The following is a 22,204-nucleotide window of genomic DNA, read 5'->3' as shown; positions in this document are numbered from 1 at the left end:
CTGCTACGACGTACGATTCTCAGCAGGGTCCCTGATCGCAGTAGCGTGTCAGACACTGCGAGATCGTAACGATATCGCTAGAACATCACGAATCGTGCCGTCGTAGCGATCAAAATTGCACTGTGTGACAGTACCCTAACACACATCATCAGCAGAGATAGCTTATGCTGCATGGTTGCGAGGAAAGTTGTTAGTGGTTTTTTGAGGAGTTTGGTGAATTTTTCAGTGACTGTTGCTTGGTTTAGTATGTGTGAAAATTCCCTTTCCTTCTTTGGTTTTTCCCTTTCCTTCTCCTACTTTGGTTTTACCTCATACTCCACTACCCAGTGTTTACCTCTTATATGTGAGTGTATATTTGCATGTTTGGTATTTCCATTAACCCAGTTAGTATTACCTTCTTAGTCTGGTTGGGGTACTACGGCGCACTACTACTCCCCTCTTCCTTGGGTTAGGAAAGGTACAGACTGAGGACAGATTCAGGAGCTAAGGCAAGGTATGTGGTCCTGGCATCTTCACCTTCAGAAGTAACCCAGGGAACAGGGCGTGCTAGGGCACCCCCTAGCATTAGAGACAGGGAAGGAGCCCCTTGTCACGGGACACCTGAGTCCTGACAGTATATTTTTGATCTGATTAGTAATATGGTAGTTAAGAACATGAATATGTGTCAAGGCTTTAATGTAAGGCTTTATGGCTCAATTATGTGGGCAAATGTAATGGATGTCAAGCTCTATTATTGATGAAGCATCTCTGAAGCATCTTTTTTTAATGTCTTTGTTATACCAATCCACTATTATTTCTTCTGGATATGCAAGCAAAAATTTACAACTGTGTGTTACCATTCTCCTTGTATTGTTGTATTGTATTTTCCTATACAGTCTGACTCTATCAGAACTTTGACAGCATCAGACAGTGTACACCCTGTTGATATGGGGAATGGTAACAGTCAGCTGTCAATTTAATAATACACATTAACAGAAGAACTAACAGAAGAATGACACATTGCAGAATTTTAGAAATAGATGTTCCATAATTATTTCATGGTGAATACAAGGTTTAACTAAAAAAGAGACTATGGAAAATCATGTTAGAAAAATGTAAAATGCACCTTTGTTAACAATTTCAGGAATCTAAGACTAGTAACCAGCATATACCAGTTGGTTCTGCTCTGATTGCAGCTTCACTTTTATTTCAGTCAAAAATAAATGTTAATATTGGAGACATTACAGTAAGCTATAAAATGGACACTGCATAGTTGTGGGGCAATTATAATATAAAAGTCATAACTCTTCGCAGTACTCAAACTACATCAGCAGTAAATGACATTATCCATAATCTACTTAGAAAACGAAGAAAAGAAAAATCAACAAAAAATGGATAAAATATTTACAATTTTATAAGATAGAACAACTTTTTGACTGGGGTGCCTGATCCGTTACTGGGAGGTTTCCTCCATTTTCTTTCCCTGTCGAAGCAGGGGCTGTAAAGACAAGAAGAACTCATGATTAAATGAAACATTGGGACACTGGTCACATGAGTATGTTCTTCTAGTTATATGACACTCAGTGACTTCATTAAATCCAGTGTTTCTTTATAAGTCAGAAATAAATCCAAGAGAGCCATGACAAGGGGCATAGGCGGGACTGAGTTTTAGTTTTAGAGAATATAAGACATGATTGTAGCCATAACAATAGAGAGCTCTTTACAGTTACCGTTAATTAACCTCTTTATGTCCAATGACATGCAGTGTCCGTCATTGGATGTCTCCCCCTGTTTGGTGTGGGCTTCGGCGATGAGCCCGCACTTTTTTCTGGCACATGACAGCTGATCTGATCAGCTGTCATGTGCCCCTAACAGCCGCGGGTGGAATCGCGATCTACCCACAGCTGTTAACATGTTAAATACCACTGTCAAAGTCTGGTCCTTAAGGGATTAAAGTCATGTTGGTAATGATAATGAATCAAAAGACCCTTTGTGGGGTATAAGTACTTCATTGTAACCTGGTCTACATTCATAAAACAGATTTGTGATACTTAAGATGGAAAACAATGGACACCATTAATACCATGCAATACTAGATCTTTGCTCAATAAGTCTGATAGCCATGGCTTGCTATATCTCTACCTTGTTTTGCAGGCTGTTTGCCTTCTCTTTTCTGCTTCTCCTCTTCAAGAGCTTTCATTTTTGTTTCATACTCATCGGCCAATGCCTTCCATTCCTTCTTGTTGTTGAGAATCCGGTCATACATTGGTTGTATCTCTGGATGAAATCTTGAGAATTCCTGGAGGAGAACAAAGATTAGAGCTGGATATGTCATGACAATCAAGATTAATAATAATATTATAGAATATAGACATGATCAGTGTTGTCTCCTTTCCTTAGAGATAAGAAGTATCGACAGTCAAGTTCACTGGGAATGATTGTAATCTTCCATTTTAAGTATGAGCATTTATGGACATGAATAAGGAGTACATATCATAAAGGAATTCCATGCAAATACTACGAGGTCCATGGTTCCATTACTACTAGATGGCAATACCTTTTACAGGACCCCTTTTCAGAAAGGCTGCTTTGGTTGCAAGCAAGGGACTGGTTAATATGCCCAAGGGTCATGGAAAGGGTGTGAAAGGGGAAGCAAGTATCGTATCAGGCTGTATTTTCTTGTATCCAATACAATAATCATCAAGCATACCATTAAGTTGTGGCCGAGAGTAAGGAAGTAAAACTCTCCCAAAGTCAGTACCCAGAATCACTGGGTTAACAGGACAACTCCAAAATACATGGAATAAGGCAAAAAAATGGAGTATAAAAGTCCCACAAAATATAATAATTGAAAAGACTTTTATTAGGACAAATCTACTATATAATTGTCTAAGGGTCACTTCCGTCTTTCTGTCTGTCCTTCTGTCTGTCCTTCTGTCTGTCACGGATATTCATTGGTCGCGGCCTCTGTCATGGAATCCAAGTCGCTGATTGGTCGCGGCAAAACGGCCACGACCAATCAGCGACGGGCACAGTTCGGCGGCAAAATGGCCGCTCCTTACTCCCCACAGTCAGTGCCCGCTCCATACTCCCGAGTCCCCTCCAGTCAGCGCTCACACAGGGTTAATGGCAGTGGTAACAGACCGGGTTATACTATACTATACTCCGTTACAGCTGCTATTAACCCTGTGTGTCCCCAACTTTTTACTATTGATGCTGCCTATGCGGCATCAATAGTAAAAAAATGTAATGTTAAAAATAATTAAAAAAAACAAAAAAACCTGCTATTCTCATCCTCCGTAGTCCGCCGAGCCGCACGCGGCTGCCACCATCTTCCGTTCCCAGGATGCATTGTGAAATTACCCAGAAGACTTAGCGGTCTCGCGAGACCGCTAAGTCTTCTGGGTAATTTCGCAATGCATCCTGGGAATGGAAGATGGCGACAGCCGCGTGCGGCTCGGCGGAGCTTTGGTGGATCCCGGTGGGTGAGTATAGAACTATTTTTTATTTTAATTATTTTTTTAACAGGGATATGGTGCCCACACTGCTAAATACTGCGTGGGCTGTGTGATATACTGCTGGGGGCTGTGCTATATACTACATGGGCATTGTGATATACTGCGTGGGCTGTGTGATATACTGCGTGGGCTGTGTGATATACTGCGGGGGGCTGTGCTATATACTACATGGCTGCTATATACTGTGTGGGCTGCATTATATACTACATGGCTGCTATATTCTACGTGGGCTGTGTGATATACTGCGTGGGCTGTGTGATATACTGCGGGGGCTGTGCTATATCTACATGGGCAGTGTGATATACTGCGTGGGCTGTGTGACATACTGCGAGGGCTGTGCTATATACTACATGAGCAGTGTGATATACTGCGTGGGCTGTGTGATATACTGCGGGGGCTGTGCTATATACTACATGGGCAGTGTTATATACTACGTGGGCTGTGTGATATACTGCGGGGCTATGCTATATACTGCAGGGGCTGTGCTATATACTACATGGGCAGTGTTATATACTGCGTGGGCTGTGTTATATGCTGCATGGGCTGTGCTATACACTATATGCCCTGGGTTATATACTGCATGGCCTGTGTTATATACTACATCGCCTGTGTTATATACTGCGTGGCTGCTATATACTGCGTGGGATGTGTTATATACTGCATGGCCTGTGTTGTATACTGCGTGGCCTGTGTTATATACTGCATGGCTGCTATATACTGCGTGGGCTGTGTTATATAGTACGTGGGCTGTGTTATGTACTGCGTGGCCTGTATTAACGCATCAGGTATTCTAGAATATGTATGTATGTATATAGCAGCCACATAGTATATAGCACAGGCCACGTACTATTTGTCTGCTATATACTACATGCTTCCTATATACTACGTGGCCTGTGCTATATACATACATACAGGGCCGGACTGGGACTAAAATTCAGCCCTGGCATTTGAAGTTACACAGGCCCACTTGTCACATGGTGACTGTATAATATCTTTGTACACTTGTAGGCAGGGCCGGTTTTAGGCAAAGTGGGGCCCTAGGCAAAGTTTAAAATGGGTCCCCAAATGCTAACATATTGCACATCACACAGAAGCCTTTCTGTTGTATTTACGTGCGCTGAGTTCAGGCCGCTAAACGAGTTTGATCGACAATACTGAAGTTGTTCAACGCTTGTTTCCCGGCCTCTTTCCACCAGCTGAGGAATAATGATGAGACAGAACGATCACTAATAGATCACCATACAGTATCATGTTTTCAGCAGCACATCTACAGTTTACACTGGCAATGTGCTGCTGACAACAAGGCTTTTTGTTCCAGCAAAAACAATCCGAATATGCAGCATTTTACTTGTTTAGTAAAATACACCCCATAGTCCTCCATATATTATAATGTGCTCCATAGTCCTCCATATAGTATAATACACTCCCTATAGTCCTCCATATATTAAAATACACTGCTCAGTCCTCCACATAGTATAATACACTCCTCATAGTCCTCCATATAGCATAATACAATCCTCATAGTCCTCCATATAGCATAATACAATCCTCATAGTGCTCCATATAGTATAATGCACCGCCACAGTCATCCATGTAGTACAATTCACTTCCCATAGTATAATGCACCCCATAGTTCTTCATATAGTATAACGTATTCCCCATAGTCCTCGATACAGTATAATGCAGCCCACATATAGTATAATGCAGCCACCCCAGAGTATAATGCAGCCACCCCAGAGTATAATGCAGCCACCCCACAGAGTATAATGCAGCCACCACAGAGTATGTAACCCCCATAGAATATAATACAGCCCACCTCCCCATAATATATAATGTAGCCCCCCATAGAATATAATGCAGCCCCCCATAGTATATAACGCAGCCTCCCCCATAGAATATAATATACCCCCACAATAGTATATAACACAGCCACATAATACATAACATGGCCTCCCCCATAGAATATAATATACTCCCCATAGTATATAGCAAAGCCCGCATATTATATAGCACAAACCGCATAGTATACAGCACAGCCTGCATACTATAGCACAGCTCGCGTAGTAGATAACACAGCCCACACAGCAGTATTCAGCACAGACCACACAGTAGTATACAGCACAGACCACGCAGTAGTATACAGCACAGCCCACGTAGAAGTATACAGCACAGTCCACACAGTAGTATACAGCACAGCCCACAGAGTAATATATACAGCACAGCCCACAAAGTAATATATACAGCACAGCCCACAAAGTAATATATACAGCACAGCCCACAGAGAACTGTATACAGCACAGCCCACAGAGAACTATATACAGCACAGCCCATAGAGAGCTATATAAAGCACAGCCCAGAGTACTATATACAGCACAGCCCAGAGTACTATATAAAGCACAGCCCAGAGAGTACTATATACAGCACAGCCCAGAGAGTACTATATACAGCACAGCCCACAGAGAACTATATACAGCACAGCCCACAGAGAACTATATAAAGCACAGCCCAGAGTACTATATACAGCACAGCCCAGAGTACTATATAAAGCACAGCCCAGAGAGTACTATATACAGCACAGCCCAGAGAGTACTATATACAGCACAGCCCAGAGAGTACTATACTGTATACAGCACAGCCCAGAGAGTACTATATACAGCACAGCCCACAGAGTACTATATACAGCACAGCCCACAGAGTACTATACACAGCACAGCCCACAGAGTACTATATACAGCACAGCCCACAGAGTACTATATACAGCACAGCCCACAGAGTACTATATACAGCACAGCCCACAGAGTACTATATACAGCACAGCCCACAGAGAACTATATACAGCACACAGTAGTATACAGCATAGAGCACAGCCCACAGAGAACTATATACAGCCCACAGTAGTATACAGCACAGAGCACAGCCCACAGAGAACTATATACAGCACAGAGCACAGCCCACAGAGAACTATATACAGCCCACAGTAGCATACAGCACAGAGCACAGCCCACAGATAACTATATACAGCCCACAGTAGTATACAGCACAGAGCACAGCCCACAGAGAACTATATACAGCACAGAGCACAGCCCACAGAGAACTATATACAGCACACAGTAGCATACAGCACAGAGCACAGCCCACAGATAACTATATACAGCCCACAGTAGTATACAGCACAGAGCACAGCCCACAGAGAACTATATACAGCACAGAGCACAGCCCACAGAGAACTATATACAGCCCACAGTAGCATACAGCACAGAGCACAGCCCACAGATAACTATATACAGCCCACAGTAGTATACAGCACAGCCCACAGAGAGCTATGTACAGCCCACAGTAGTATACAGCACAGAGCACAGCCCACAGAGAACTATATACAGCCCACAGCAGTATACAGCACAGACCACAGCCCACAGAGAACTATATACAGCCCACAGCAGTATACAGCACAGAGCACAGCCCACAGAGAACTATATATAGCACAGAGCACACAGTAGTATACAGCACAGAGCACAGCCCACAGAGAGCTATATACAGCCCACAGCAGTATACAGCACAGAGCACAGCCCACAGAGAACTATATACAGCCCACAGTAGTATACAGCACAGAGCACAGCCCACAGAGAACTATATACAGCCCACAGCAGTATACAGCACAGAGCACAGCCCACAGAGAACTATATACAGCCCACAGCAGTATACAGCACAGAGCACAGCCCACAGAGAACTATATACAGCCCACAGCAGTATACAGCACAGAGCACAGCCCACAGAGAACTATATACAGCCCACAGCAGTATACAGCACAGAGCACAGCCCACAGAGAACTATATATAGCACAGAGCACACAGTAGTATACAGCACAGAGCACAGCCCACAGAGAGCTATATACAGCCCACAGCAGTATACAGCACAGAGCACAGCCCACAGAGAACTATATACAGCCCACAGCAGTATACAGCACAGAGCACAGCCCACAGAGAACTATATACAGCCCACAGCAGTATACAGCACAGAGCACAGCCCACAGAGAACTATATATAGCACAGAGCACACAGTAGTATACAGCACAGAGCACAGCCCACAGAGAGCTATATACAGCCCACAGCAGTATACAGCACAGAGCACAGCCCACAGAGAACTATATACAGCCCACAGTAGTATACAGCACAGAGCACAACCCACAGAGAACTATATACAGCCCACAGCAGTATACAGCACAGAGCACAGCCCACAGAGAACTATATACAGCCCACAGCAGTATACAGCACAGAGCACAGCCCACAGAGAACTATATACAGCCCACAGCAGTATACAGCACAGAGCACAGCCCACAGAGAACTATATACAGCCCACAGTAGTATACAGCACAGAGCACAGCCCACAGAGAACTATATATAGCACAGAGCACACAGTAGTATACAGCACAGAGCACAGCCTACAGAGAACTATATACAGCCCACAGCAGTATACAGCACAGAGCACAGCCCACAGAGAACTATATACAGCCCACAGTAGTATACAGCACAGAGCACAGCCCACAGAGAACTATATACAGCCCACAGTAGTATACAGCACAGAGCACAGCCCACAGAGAACTATATACAGCCCACAGCAGTATACAGCACAGAGCACAGCCCACAGAGAACTATATACAGCCCACAGCAGTATACAGCACAGAGCACAGCCCACAGAGAACTATATACAGCCCACAGCAGTATACAGCACAGAGCACAGCCCACAGAGAACTATATACAGCCCACAGTAGTATACAGCACAGAGCACAGCCCACAGAGAACTATATACAGCCCACAGTAGTATACAGCACAGAGCACAGCCCACAGAGAACTATATACAGCCCACAGCAGTATACAGCACAGAGCACAGCCCACAGAGAACTATATACAGCCCACAGCAGTATACAGCACAGAGCACAGCCCACAGAGAACTATATACAGCCCACAGTAGTATACAGCACAGAGCACAGCCCACAGAGAACTATATACAGCCCACAGCAGTATACAGCACAGAGCACAGCCCACAGAGAACTATATACAGCCCACAGCAGTATACAGCACAGAGCACAGCCCACAGAGAACTATATACAGCCCACAGTAGTATACAGCACAGAGCACAGCCCACAGAGAACTATATACAGCCCACATCTCTTCTCTTCCTCCCCTCACCTCCTCCGAGAATGGCCCCACAGTCCAGAAAAAAAAAACAACTCTCCTCACCTCTCCTCGTGCCCAGCGTTGCTTCCTGGTTCCTGCTCCTGTCTCAGCAGCTGCAGTCTGCCCGGGACACAGCAGGTGCGCGATGATATGACATCATCGCGCACCCGCAGTGTCAGAGGCAGAGCGGGGAATGATGGGAGAGGAGCGTCTGTAGACGCTCTCTCCTCCATCATTGCATTCAACTGTACCGGCGTCTATACGCCGGTATAGTTGAATGCGACGGCGGGGGCGGCGGATTGAGCGGCCTACCACTGGCACCGGCCCTTCTGGCATTTGCCAGAAGTGCCCTATGGCCAGTCCGGCCCTGCATACATACAACCATATTCTAGAATACCCGATGCGTTAGAATCGGGCCACCATCTAGTACACATATAAATCACTTAGTAAATGTAGACAATGTAGCTTACACAGCGAGGAAATCTGGAGGAGACGTGAAGGTAAGCTGGGTTAAGAAGGAAAAGCTAAATGCATCCTGAGCAGGCTATCCATGAATAACAACCGTAACACCATAATACCCAAATGGCAAAGGAATCTGACAAAGTATATGGGTGCCAAAAGGCAGTACCCCATAGTCACTCCTAATCAAATAGTGATTCATACATGCTTACCAATGAGTAGAAGGATGGCCTCCCTAATTTGCCAGCAGCCCCTTGTTCTGTCTTGTGTGTGAAAAGCTGGTAACAGAATGTTATCTTTGCTATGGGGATCCCTTTCTTTTGAAGAATAACAAAAGGTGTATACCTTGTGCATAGCAAGACAGCTCATAGTAACAATGAATTTACCACATACTGTATGTAAAAAATATCAGAATATTAGCCTTGTCTTAAAAGGAGTTTTCCCATAAATAATAAATCTTGGAATAATAACAATTTCCACAATTGGATGTGTCTAAAAAAAATGTTCCTGTGCTGAGATAATCTTATAAATGTGCCCTGCTATGTACTGTGTAATGGCTGTGTCTGACCGTGCAGGAACATGTTATCACTTATGGTGATCAATTGAAAGTAGTAGTATTGTGTAAAATATCACTTTTATTAATAAATCTTAAAAGACATGAAATTACATTAAAACAAGGGTGCTTGGTCCTATGATGAGGGACTTCATTACCGTTGGATATTCCTAACTATTGGCTGCATGAACAAAGACACAAATATCCCTATATGTTTGAGCAGAACATCCCTTTTTACATGGGGTATATAGTAGTGCCTCAAATAGACCTCCTTGGTATTCCCACATGGAGGGATTTATCTGTATTGGTCCCCCAGTACCTGTGTACGCTCAATGGTAGATGGAAAAGCTCAGACAATAATAATAAATATGAACAGTGTCAGTACCTAATATGCAGCCACGTGGAATCCTCTCGGCGTTCCTCTGCCCCGACGCACATTTCGCACTGCTTCTTCGGGAGGCCTCACACACAGGAACATTTTTTTTAAAACACATCCAATTGTGGAAATTATTATTCCAAGATGTATTGTGTTGTGAACTCTGTTTTTAGGCTCCCTCTTGTGGTCACAAGTGGTACTGTGTGAGTGCTGGCTTTGGGCTCCCTCTGGTGGCTCTTTGTGTCATTCTGCAGGTCTGAGGCTGGATCAGCTGTCTCGTTATCTGTTAGCTGGTTTCCTATTTAGCTCACCTGGACTATTAGTTGTTGCTTGCTGTCGATGTATTCAGTGCTATTTTGATCTCTCCTGAATTCCCTCGCTATCAGTCTCGCCAAGAGAAGCTAAGTTTCTGTTTGGTTATTTTTTGCTCATCAGAGTTCAATATGTTTCTTGGTTATTTATTTGTCCTTGTCCAGCTTGCTAATATGTGATTTCCTTGCTTGCTGGTAGCTCTAGGGGGCTGAGGTTCTCCCCTCACACCGTTAGTTGGTGTGGGGGTTCTTGTATTCTCAGCGTGGATATTTTGTATAGGGTTTTTTACTGACCGCACAGTTGCCTGTCTGTCTTCTGCTATCTAGTATTAGTGGGCCTCATTTGCTGAATCGGTTTTCATTTCTGCGTTTGTAATTTCCCCATACCTCACCGTTATTATTTGTTGGGGGCTTCCTATATCTTTGGGGTCATTTCTCTGAGGCAAGTGAGGTCTTACTTTCTCTATAGGGGTAGCAAGTTTCTTAGGCTGCGTCGAGACGTCCAGGAATTTAGGCACGTTCACCGGCTACCTTTAGTGTGTTTGGTTAGGATCAGGTTTTGCGGTCAGTCCAGTTACCACCTCCCTAGAGCTTGTTCTATGTTCAGTAACTTGGCTAGTCCAATCTGTGATCCTCAGCCACTAAGGATCATAACAGTATTGATTAAAAGAAACTTTAAAATTAAATTATACCATTGTTACCACAGATTCTCCATCGATGGCTATTCTTAATCCAAGCTGAAAATTCCCTCAGGACATCCATAATGCATGTCAATTAAATCGTAACAATATTAATTATAAATAATCCTTGTTCTTATAAATACCAACTTTTTATTTTAATGCTAGGAAACAATTTAATCTTCTAAAACATTACAAATGACTGATAAGAATGATATATTATATTATTTTAGTGTTGCAATTGTAGGGCTTATGTGCCAGCCACTTGTCAAAGACCGGAAGGAAATCGGAGGCTTATGCACTGGATCATCAGGGAAGGAAAAATGTGAGTCTAGTATATTTTATCATATCTGCTGTGGTTTTGGTATTGTTTTGCTACATATAAATAGGAAAAAAAACTTACCTTATATACAAATGTGCATACAAAATCAATAAAACCACATTGCAGCTTCGGCAGCTCATCTGCTTTGTTCCTGTCCATCATTGGCTATAAGAAAACAATATGTTATATTTTTTTACTAAAATGGGTGTTTGATAAAAGACTTGTAAATGTGTTCTGCAGGTTACACTGCTCAACCATATAGTCATATATAGACCATACACCGAGATGAATAAGAGCAATAGGGGATAAACGCTTCATATGATAACATTATACAACATCATTCAACATCCTATGTATATGCTATGTATGTATATACTTTTTATTATCATTTAAGTAAATTTTATTATGTCATATAGCCATTGTGTATGAATCCATTTTGTCTCGCTTTTCAAATTCATTCTAAAACAAACAAGCAATAGACACAATGGGCTGATTCATAATTCGCTATTTTTTTAAGAGTATTTTTTTTTGTGCTGTGTTATTCTCTAAAGATGTGTGAGCCACATTATTCAAAACTGCAAAAATGCACTAGTGGATCATAAAGTTTGAGCAAAAAGAAGCAAACAAATATTGCGTGTGCACAAATTTACTGGTATAAATAAAATCACTACAGGGGGTACTGGAAAACAGTCCTGTAAGGTCCTGTTCACATGTCCGCAAAAAACATGTCCGTAAAAAAAAGGTACCGGTGTCAATGTTTGTCATCATTGTGCCATCAGTGTGCATTCTATGTTTTTCCGATACGAAACGATAAGAAACAATGAAATTGTAAAGCTTCTCCTATCTGTTGCAATATGTAACCCGTACGGCACACGGGTTACATCTGTGTGCTGTACGTGTTTTACAAGGACCCAAAGATGTATAATGGCCCTTGTCATCCATGCTGCCGGGAAAAAAACGGAAATGTCTCTATGGGGTTTACACAGACATATGCATAGCACAATACGTTATAATGGGTATGCATGGCATCTGTGAAAAAAATAGATACAACATGTGCTGCAAACACGATGTGTGAAGGAGGCTTCACAGTGAGAATTGTCATTTTTAGGGCTGGGTCAAGTTAGACTGACAACTACATAACCAATCATGTAACCTCCAGGACCGGAAGAAACACTGCTCATGCCATAATTCTGTATGTGAGAACAGAGAATGCAGTGCTTGAGCAAGCTGAAGATGAAATGATCTCTAGAATGCCTAAAGTTAAAGATGACACCTTTAGTTTGCGTTTTAAACAAAAAAAATATATGTTGGTATTTTCTTTACATTTTAAAAATGACAAAAAGGAAAATGGGCCAATGCAAAAGTTTGGGCACCCTTGGAAATTTGTGTGCTCAGATGACTTTGACCAACGTTTCAGACTTTAATTAGCCTGTTATGGCTTATTCACTATCATCATTAGGAAAGGCCAGGTTATGCAAACTTCCTAGCTTTATAAAAACCCAGCCTCCTCATAGAACCTTTATGGCAGGGGTGGGGAATCTTTTTTCTGCCAAGGGCCATTTGGATATTTATACCATCCTTCGGGCGCCGTACAAACTCCACCCACAAAGTACATCCTGACTCTGGCACTGGTTTCAGGACTTAATCTTTCATTGCATGTCCTTCAGTGTTCAGTAGTGAACTGCGTATGTATGCTAACAGAGCAAGAAGAAATTAATGAGCTGGTTGTAATCAAAATACAGCTCCCTGCCCAAGAATACAGTCCCTGAGAATCTGCTCGGGGGCCTGATAAAAGGCCATCGAGGCCTTGGACCTGAGGTTCCCCACCCCTGCTCTATGGGTTTTTCTAAGCAGCTGCCCAGCATTCTGAAAATCAAAATAGTGGAGGCCCATAAAGAAGGAGAAGGCTATAAGAAGATAGCAAAGCTTTTTCAAGTTGCCCTTTCCTCAGTTTGAAATGTAATTAAGAAAAGGCAGTTAACAGGAACAGTGGAGGTTAAGATAAGGTCTGGAAGACCAAGTAAAAATTCAGTGAGAGCTGTTTGTAGGATCCACTTGACTGTAAAAAACCTTCAGAAAGATTTAGCAGACTCTGGAGTTGTGGTACATTGTTCTCCTGTTCAGAGACACTTGCACAAAAATAGCCTTCATGAAAGAGCCATTAGAAGAAAACCTTTCCTGCATCTTCACCATAAAATTTAGTGTCAGAAGTATGCAAAAGAACATTTAAATAGCCTGATGCAGTTTGGAAACAAGTCCCGTGGAATGATGAGGTTAAAATAGAACTCGTGGCCACAATGACCAAAGGTATGTGTGGAGAAAAAAGGGCACATAATTTAAGGTAAAGAACATCTCGCCAATCATTAAGGGGGTGGATCAATCATGCTTTGGGGTTATGTTGCAGTCAATGGCACTGAGGACATTTTATGGGTAGAGGGAAGAGTGGATTCAATGAAATTTCAACAAATTCTTGATGAAAACATAACACCACCTGTAAAAAAGCTGCAGTTGAATAGAGGATGGCTTCTACAAATGGATAATGATCCTAAAAACATGTTAACATACACAATAGACTACCTAAAAAGACATAAGCTGAAGGTTTTACAATGACATCACAGTCCCCAGATCAGAGCATTATTGAAAATCTGTGGCTAGACCTCAAAATAGCAGTGCATGCAAGACGACCCAGTAATCTCACAGAACTGGAAGAATTTTCCAAAGAAGAATGGATGAAAATCCCTCAAACAAGAACTGAAAGACTCTTGGCTAGCTACATAAAGCATTTACAAGCTGTGATACTTTCAAAGGTGGGTGTGAATAGATACTAACCATGCAGGGTGCTCAAACTTTTGTGTGACGCCCCAGGGTCCTGGTTGTCACAGTGGCATTGCTTTCCTCACGGGGAGAGTAAAGTCATGCTTGGAAGCGATGGAAGATTCCTCTTAACAAGTAATTTGCATGTACAACACCATTCTGACTTCAGGCCAGAAGGGGGAGCTCTACACCCAAAATCAAGGGAGCTGCTCTCTCTTTGGTCGAGAGGAGGAGTTCGTTTCCAGGCAGTTGGGAAGATTTAGTCAGTTGGTGCCAGACAGCAAACTGGAGCAGTCTGAGGCAGAAGGACAAGTGAGGGGCCGTACAGCCTGAGGTGCTGTAGCTCCTAGATAGTGAGATACAGCAGGAAGAACAGCCTTTAGCTAACGTGCCGGAGAGCGAAGCACAGGAGACTGGCAACAGGGGAGAATAGCAGCGACTGGGCTACATCCCTGATTGAGCGCAGTGTTGTGAATTCAGCTCTTGGGCTCCCTCCGGTGGTTGTAAGTGCCACTTTTGTGAGTTCTGCTCTTGGGCTCCCTCCGGTGGTTTTGAGTGGAACTGCTGCTCCTTGGGTTTAGCAGTCAGCAGCTGCTTCCACTGATCGTCTATTCTGGCTCGGCTATTTATCCTGGCTCTATCCTTCAGCCAGTGCCAGTTGTTAATGGTTCCTGGTTGGATTCACATCTCTCTTGGATTTCCCTGATATTCTGACCAGTTCAGCAAAGATAAGTCCTTGCTTTGTTCTTTTGCAGTCCACTTGTTGTGGACTTAATCGTTCAGCAGATTCTATGTTTTTTCTAGTCCAGCTTGTCAGTATGGATTTATTCAGTTAAGCTGGAAGCTCTGGGAAGCAGATTTACCCTCCACACCTTTAGTCAGGTGTGGAGATTTTTGTAAACTCTGTGGTGGATTTTTCTAGTTTTTATTACTGACCGCACAGTATTCTGTCCTGTTCTATCTATCTAGCTAGAGTGGCCTCCTTTTGCTACATCCTGGTTTCATTCTGTGTATTGTCATGGTTCCCAATGGCAAGGGAACGTAAGAAACATATAAGTAACGAACGAGCTCTCGGGTGATGGAAACTCGAGTTGACCGTGAGCTAAATCTACCACACAACTAACAGTAGCCAGGGAGCATACCTACGGCTTCCTATATGCCACGCGCCAGCCGGAGGACTAACTACGCCTGGTAGAGGAAGAAACAGACCTGGCTTACCTCTAGGGAAATACCCCAAAAGATGATAGCAGCCCCCCACATGTAATAACGGTGAATTAAGAGGAAAAGACATACACAGTATGAAAGTAGATTTAGCAAAGAGAGGTCCACTTACTAGATAGCAGAAGGATACAAAAGAGGACTTCACGGTCAACTGAAAACCCTTTCAAAAACCATCCTGAAATTACTTTAAGACTTCTGTGTCAACTCATGACACAGGAGTGGCAATTTCAGCCCGGAAGAGCTTCCAGCTACAGAGAATTACAAAAACTGCAAACTGGACAAAAGGTACAAAACAAAAGGACAAAGTCCACTTAGCTGATCAGCAGACTAGTAGCAGGAACATGCAACCGAAGGCTCTGGTTACAATGATGACCGGCAAGGAAATGACTGGAGAGCAAGGCTAAATAGGAAACTCCCAAACACTGATGGAAGCAGGTGAACAGAAGCAGCAAAGTGCAAACAAGTCACCAGTACCACCAGCAACCACCAGGGGAGCCCAAAAAGCGGATACACAACAGTACCCTCCCCTTAAGGAGGGGGCACCGAACCCTCACAAGAACCGCCAGGGCGATCTGGATGAGCCCTATGAAAGGCACGAACCAAATCCGAGGCATGAACATCAGAGGCAGTTACCCAAGAATTATCTTCCTGACCATAGCCTTTCCATTTAACCAGATATTGAAGTCTCCGTCTGGAAATACGGGAGTCCAAGATCTTCTCTACGACGTACTCCAATTCACCCTCCACCAGCACAGGAGCAGGAGGTTCAGTAGAAGGAACCACCGGTACCTCATATCTCCGCAACAACGACCGATGGAACACATTATGGATAGCGAAAGATGCCGGGAGGTCCAAACGAAAGGAAACAGGGTTAAGAATCTCCAAAATCCTATAAGGACTGATGAACCGAGGCTTAAACTTGGGAGAAGAAACCCTCATAGGGACAAAACGGGAAGACAACCACACCAAGTCCCCAACGCGAAGGTGGGGACCAACACGACGACGACGGTTAGCAAACTGCTGAGTCCTCTCCTGGGACAATTCCAAATTATCCACCACTTGTCCCCAAATCAGATGCAACCGATCCACCACCGCATCCACTCCAGGACAATCCGAAGATTCAACCTGACCAGATGAAAAACGCGGATGAAACCCTGAATTGCAAAAGAAAGGAGAAACCAAAGTGGCAGAACTAGCCCGATTATTAAGAGCAAACTCCGCCAACGGCAGAAAGGCAACCCAATCATCCTGATCCGCAGACACAAAACACCTCAAATAAGTCTCCAAAGTTTGATTAGTTCGCTCCGTCTGGCCATTGGTCTGAGGATGGAATGCAGACGAAAAGGACAAATCAATGCCCAACCTGGCACAGACTGCCCGCCAAAATCTAGACACGAACTGGGTACCCCTATCAGAAACGATGTTTTCCGGAATACCATGCAAGCGAACCACATTTTGAAAAAACAGAGGGACCAACTCAGATGAGGAAGGCAACTTAGGCAATGGCACCAAATGAACCATTTTAGAAAAACGGTCACACACCACCCAGATGACAGACATCTTCTGAGAAACAGGGAGATCCGAGATAAAATCCATAGAGATGTGCGTCCAATGCCTCTTCGGAATAGGCAAGGGCAACAACAACAAACTAGCCCTAGAACAACAAGGCTTGGCCCGAGCACACACATCGCAAGACTGCACAAAAACACGCACATCTCGAGACAGGGAAGGCCACCAGAAGGATCTAGCCACCAAATCTCTGGTGCCAAAAATTCCCGGATGACCTGCCAGAGTAGAAGAATGAACTTCCGAGATGACTCTAGTGGTCCACTCGTCAGGAACAAACAGTCTACCAGACGGACAACGATCAGGTCTATCCGCCTGAAATTCTTGCAAAGCACGTCGCAAATCTGGAGAGACAGCAGACAAAACCACTCCATCCTTAAGGACACCAGCAGGTTCAGAATTCCCAGGAGAGTCAGGCTCAAAACTCCTAGAAAGAGCATCTGCTTTCACATTCCTAGAACCCGGTAAGTACGAGACCACAAAATTAAACCGGGAAAAGAACAACGACCAACGTGCCTGTCTAGGATTCAGGCGCCTGGCAGACTCCAAATAAATTAAATTCCTGTGATCAGTCAAAACTACCACCTGATGTCTGGCACCCTCAAGCCAATGACGCCACTCCTCAAATGCCCACTTCATGGCCAAAAGCTCCCGATTACCAACATCATAGTTTCGCTCGGCGGCCGAAAATTTTCGCGAAAAGAACGCACAAGGTCTCATCACTGAGCAGTCGGAACTTTTCTGCGACAAAACCGCCCCCGCTCCGATCTCGGAAGCATCGACCTCAACCTGAAAGGGAAGAGAAACATCAGGCTGGCGCAACACAGGGGCAGACAAAAAGGGGCGCTTAAGCTCCCGAAAGGCCTCCACGGCAGCAGGGGACCAATTGGCAACATCAGCACCCTTTTTAGTCAAATCCGTCAGAGGTTTAGCAACGCCAGAAAAACCAGCTATAAATCGACGATAAAAATTAGCAAAGCCCAAGAATTTCTGGAGACTCTTCAGAGAAGTAGGCTGCATCCAGTCGTAAATAGCCCGAACCTTGACAGGGTCCATCTCAATAGAAGAAGGGGAAAAAATATACCCCAAAAAGGAAATCTTTTGAACCCCCAAAACACACTTTGAACCCTTTACACGCAAAGAATTCTCCCGCAAAACCTGAAAAACCCTCCTGACCTGCTGAACATGAGACTCCCAGTCATCAGAAAAAATCAAAATATCATCCAAGTACACAATCATAAATTTATCCAAATATTCACGGAAAATATCATGCATTAAGGACTGAAAGACAGAAGGTGCATTAGAAAGGCCGAAAGGCATTACCAAATACTCAAAATGGCCCTCAGGCGTATTAAATGCGGTCTTCCACTCATCCCCCTTGTTATGGTTCTCAATGGCAAGAGAACATAGCCCAGCATACATAGGAACTAGCTCTTGGAAGGATGGAAACTTAAACTGACCATGAACTAAACCTGCCGCACAACCAACAGTAGCCGGGTAGCGTAGCCCGCGCTTTATCCCCAGACGCCCAGCGCCGGCCGGAGGACCAACCAATCCCGGCAGAGGAAAACATAGTCCTGGCTCACCTCCAGAGAAATTTCCCCGAAAGGCAGACAGAGGCCCCCACATATATTGGCGGTGATTTAAGATGAAAATGACAAACGTAGTATGAAAATAGGTTTAGCAAAATCGAGGTCCGCTTACCAGATAGCAGGAAGACAGAAAGGGTACTTTCATGGTCAGCTGAAAACCCTATCAATACACCATCCTGAAATTACTTGAAGACTCTAGTATTAACTCATAACATCAGAGTGGCAATTTCAGATCACAAGAGCTTTCCAGACACAGAAACGAAACTGCAGCTGTGAACTGGAACAAAATGCAAAAAACAAACAAGGACAAAAGTCCGACTTAGCTGGAAGTTGTCTGGTAGCAGGAACATGCACAGAAAGGCTTCTGATTACAATGTTGACCGGCATGGAAGTGACAGAGGAGCAAGGTTAAATAGCGACTCCCACATCCTGATGGGAACAGGTGAACAGAGGGGATGATGCACACAAGTTCAATTCCACCAGTGGCCACCGGGGGAGCCCAAAATCCAATTTCACAACAGTACCCCCCCCTCAAGGAGGGGGCACCGAACCCTCACCAGAACCACCAGGGCGATCAGGATGAGCCCTATGAAAGGCACGGACCAGATCGGAGGCATGAACATCAGAGGCTGTCACCCAAGAATTATCCTCCTGACCGTATCCCTTCCATTTGACCAGATACTGGAGTTTCCGTCTGCAAACACGGGAGTCCAAGATTTTTTCCACAACGTACTCCAATTCGCCCTCAACCAACACCGGAGCAGGAGGCTCAACGGAAGGCACAACCGGTACCTCATACCTGCGCAACAATGACCGATGAAAAACATTATGAATAGAAAAAGATGCAGGGAGGTCCAAACGGAAGGACACAGGGTTAAGAATCTCCAATATCTTGTACGGGCCGATGAACCGAGGCTTAAACTTAGGAGAAGAAACCCTCATAGGGACAAAACGAGAAGACAACCACACCAAGTCCCCGACACAAAGCCGAGGACCAACCCGACGCCGGCGGTTGGCAAAAAGCTGAGTCTTCTCCTGGGACAACTTCAAATTGTCCACCACCTGCCCCCAAATCTGATGCAACCTCTCCACCACAGCATCCACTCCAGGACAATCCGAAGATTCCACCTGACCGGAGGAAAATCGAGGATGAAACCCCGAATTACAGAAAAAAGGAGACACCAAGGTGGCAGAGCTGGCCCGATTATTGAGGGCAAACTCCGCTAAAGGCAAAAAAGCAATCCAATCATCCTGATCTGCAGACACAAAACACCTCAAATATGTCTCCAAAGTCTGATTCGTCCGCTCGGTCTGGCCATTAGTCTGAGGATGGAAAGCAGACGAGAAAGACAAATCTATGCCCATCCTAGCACAGAATGCCCACCAAAATCTAGACACGAATTGGGTTCCTCTGTCAGAAACGACATTCTCCGGAATACCATGCAAACGAACCACATTTTGAAAAAACAGAGGAACCAACTCGGAAGAAGAAGGCAACTTAGGCAGGGGAACCAAATGGACCATCTTAGAGAAACGGTCACACACCACCCAGATGACAGACATCTTCTGAGAAACAGGAAGATCCGAAATAAAATCCATCGAGATGTGCGTCCAAGGCCTCTTCGGGATAGGCAAGGGCAACAACAATCCACTAGCCCGAGAACAACAAGGCTTGGCCCGAGCACAAACGTCACAAGACTGCACAAAGCCTCGTACATCTCGTGACAGGGAAGGCCACCAGAAGGACCTTGCCACCAAATCCCTGGTACCAAAGATTCCAGGATGACCCGCCAACGCAGAAGAATGAACCTCAGAAATGACTTTACTGGTCCAATCATCAGGAACAAACAGTCTACCAGGTGGGCAACGATCAGGTCTATCCGCCTGAAAATCCTGCAAGGCCCGCCGCAGGTCTGGAGAAACGGCAGACAATATCACTCCATCCTTAAGGATACCTGTAGGTTCAGAATTACCAGGGGAGTCAGGCTCAAAACTCCTAGAAAGGGCATCCGCCTTAACATTCTTAGAACCCGGTAGGTATGACACCACAAAATTAAACCGAGAGAAAAACAACGACCAGCGCGCCTGTCTAGGATTCAGGCGTCTGGCGGACTCAAGATAAATTAGATTTTTGTGGTCAGTCAATACCACCACCTGATGTCTAGCCCCCTCAAGCCAATGACGCCACTCCTCAAAAGCCCACTTCATGGCCAAAAGCTCCCGATTCCCAATATCATAATTCCGCTCGGCGGGCGAAAATTTACGAGAAAAAAAAGCACAAGGTTTCATCACGGAGCAGTCGGAACTTCTTTGCGACAAAACTGCCCCAGCTCCGATTTCAGAAGCGTCGACCTCAACCTGAAAAGGAAGAGCAACATCAGGCTGACGCAACACAGGGGCGGAAGAAAAGCGGCGCTTAAGCTCCCGAAAGGCCTCCACAGCAGCAGGGGACCAATCAGCAACATCAGCACCCTTCTTAGTCAAATCAGTCAATGGTTTAACAACATCAGAAAAACCAGCAATAAATCGACGATAAAAGTTAGCAAAGCCCAAAAATTTCTGAAGACTCTTAAGAGAAGAGGGTTGCGTCCAATCACAAATAGCCCGAACCTTGACAGGATCCATCTCGATGGAAGAGGGGGAAAAAATGTATCCCAAGAAGGAAATCTTTTGAACCCCAAAAACGCACTTAGAACCCTTCACACACAAGGAATTAGACCGCAAAACCTGAAAAACCCTCCTGACCTGCTGGACATGAGAGTCCCAGTCATCCGAAAAAATCAGAATATCATCCAGATACACGATCATAAATTTATCCAAATAATCACGGAAAATGTCATGCATAAAGGACTGAAAGACTGAAGGGGCATTTGAAAGGCCAAAAGGCATCACCAAATACTCAAAGTGGCCCTCGGGCGTATTAAATGCGGTTTTCCACTCATCCCCCTGCTTAATTCGCACCAAATTATACGCCCCACGGAGATCTATCTTAGAGAACCACTTGGCCCCCTTTATGCGAGCAAACAAATCAGTCAGCAGTGGCAACGGATATTGATATTTAACCGTGATTTTATTCAAAAGCCGATAATCAATACACGGCCTCAAAGAGCCATCTTTCTTAGACACAAAGAAAAAACCGGCTCCTAAGGGAGATGACGAAGGACGAATATGTCCCTTTTCCAAGGACTCCTTTATATATTCTCGCATAGCAGCATGTTCAGGCACAGACAGATTAAATAAACGACCCTTAGGGTATTTACTACCCGGAATCAAATCTATGGCACAATCGCACTCCCGGTGCGGAGGTAATGAACCAAGCTTAGGTTCTTCAAAAACGTCACGATAGTCAGACAAGAATTCAGGAATCTCAGAGGGAATAGATGACGAAATGGAAACCAAAGGTACGTCCCCATGCATCCCCTTACATCCCCAGCTTAACACAGAAATAGCGTTCCAGTCGAGGACTGGGTTATGAGATTGCAGCCATGGCAATCCAAGCACCAACACATCATGTAGATTATACAGCACAAGAAAGCGAATAATCTCCTGATGATCCGGATTAATTCGCATAGTTACTTGTGTCCAGTATTGTGGTTTATTACTAGCCAATGGGGTGGAGTCAATCCCCTTCAGAGGTATAGG

At 44.4% G+C, this 22,204-nt stretch overlaps 1 protein-coding gene across 1 annotated transcript in view; it reads right to left on the bottom strand.

Moving 5' to 3' along the window:
* Positions 1-2,008: 2,008 nt before the first annotated feature.
* The window catches only part of PDE6A (phosphodiesterase 6A), a 130,598-nt gene continuing 110,402 nt past the window's right edge, over positions 2,009-22,204 (bottom strand). Inside the window, exons 17-18 of the mRNA XM_077261143.1 lie at positions 11,451-11,534; positions 2,009-2,278 (exon numbers count right to left, since the gene is read on the bottom strand). Of these exons, the coding sequence (XP_077117258.1) occupies positions 2,084-2,278; positions 11,451-11,534 (279 nt within the window). The 3' untranslated portion in view covers positions 2,009-2,083. The remainder of the gene's footprint in view (positions 2,279-11,450; positions 11,535-22,204) is intronic.

Source organism: Ranitomeya variabilis, chromosome 5 (assembly GCF_051348905.1).
Source record: "Ranitomeya variabilis isolate aRanVar5 chromosome 5, aRanVar5.hap1, whole genome shotgun sequence".
Taxonomy (NCBI): Eukaryota; Metazoa; Chordata; class Amphibia; order Anura; family Dendrobatidae; genus Ranitomeya; species Ranitomeya variabilis.
The sequence above is the reverse complement of the archived record's forward strand: the minus strand, read 5'-3'. Positions and strand labels throughout refer to the sequence as shown.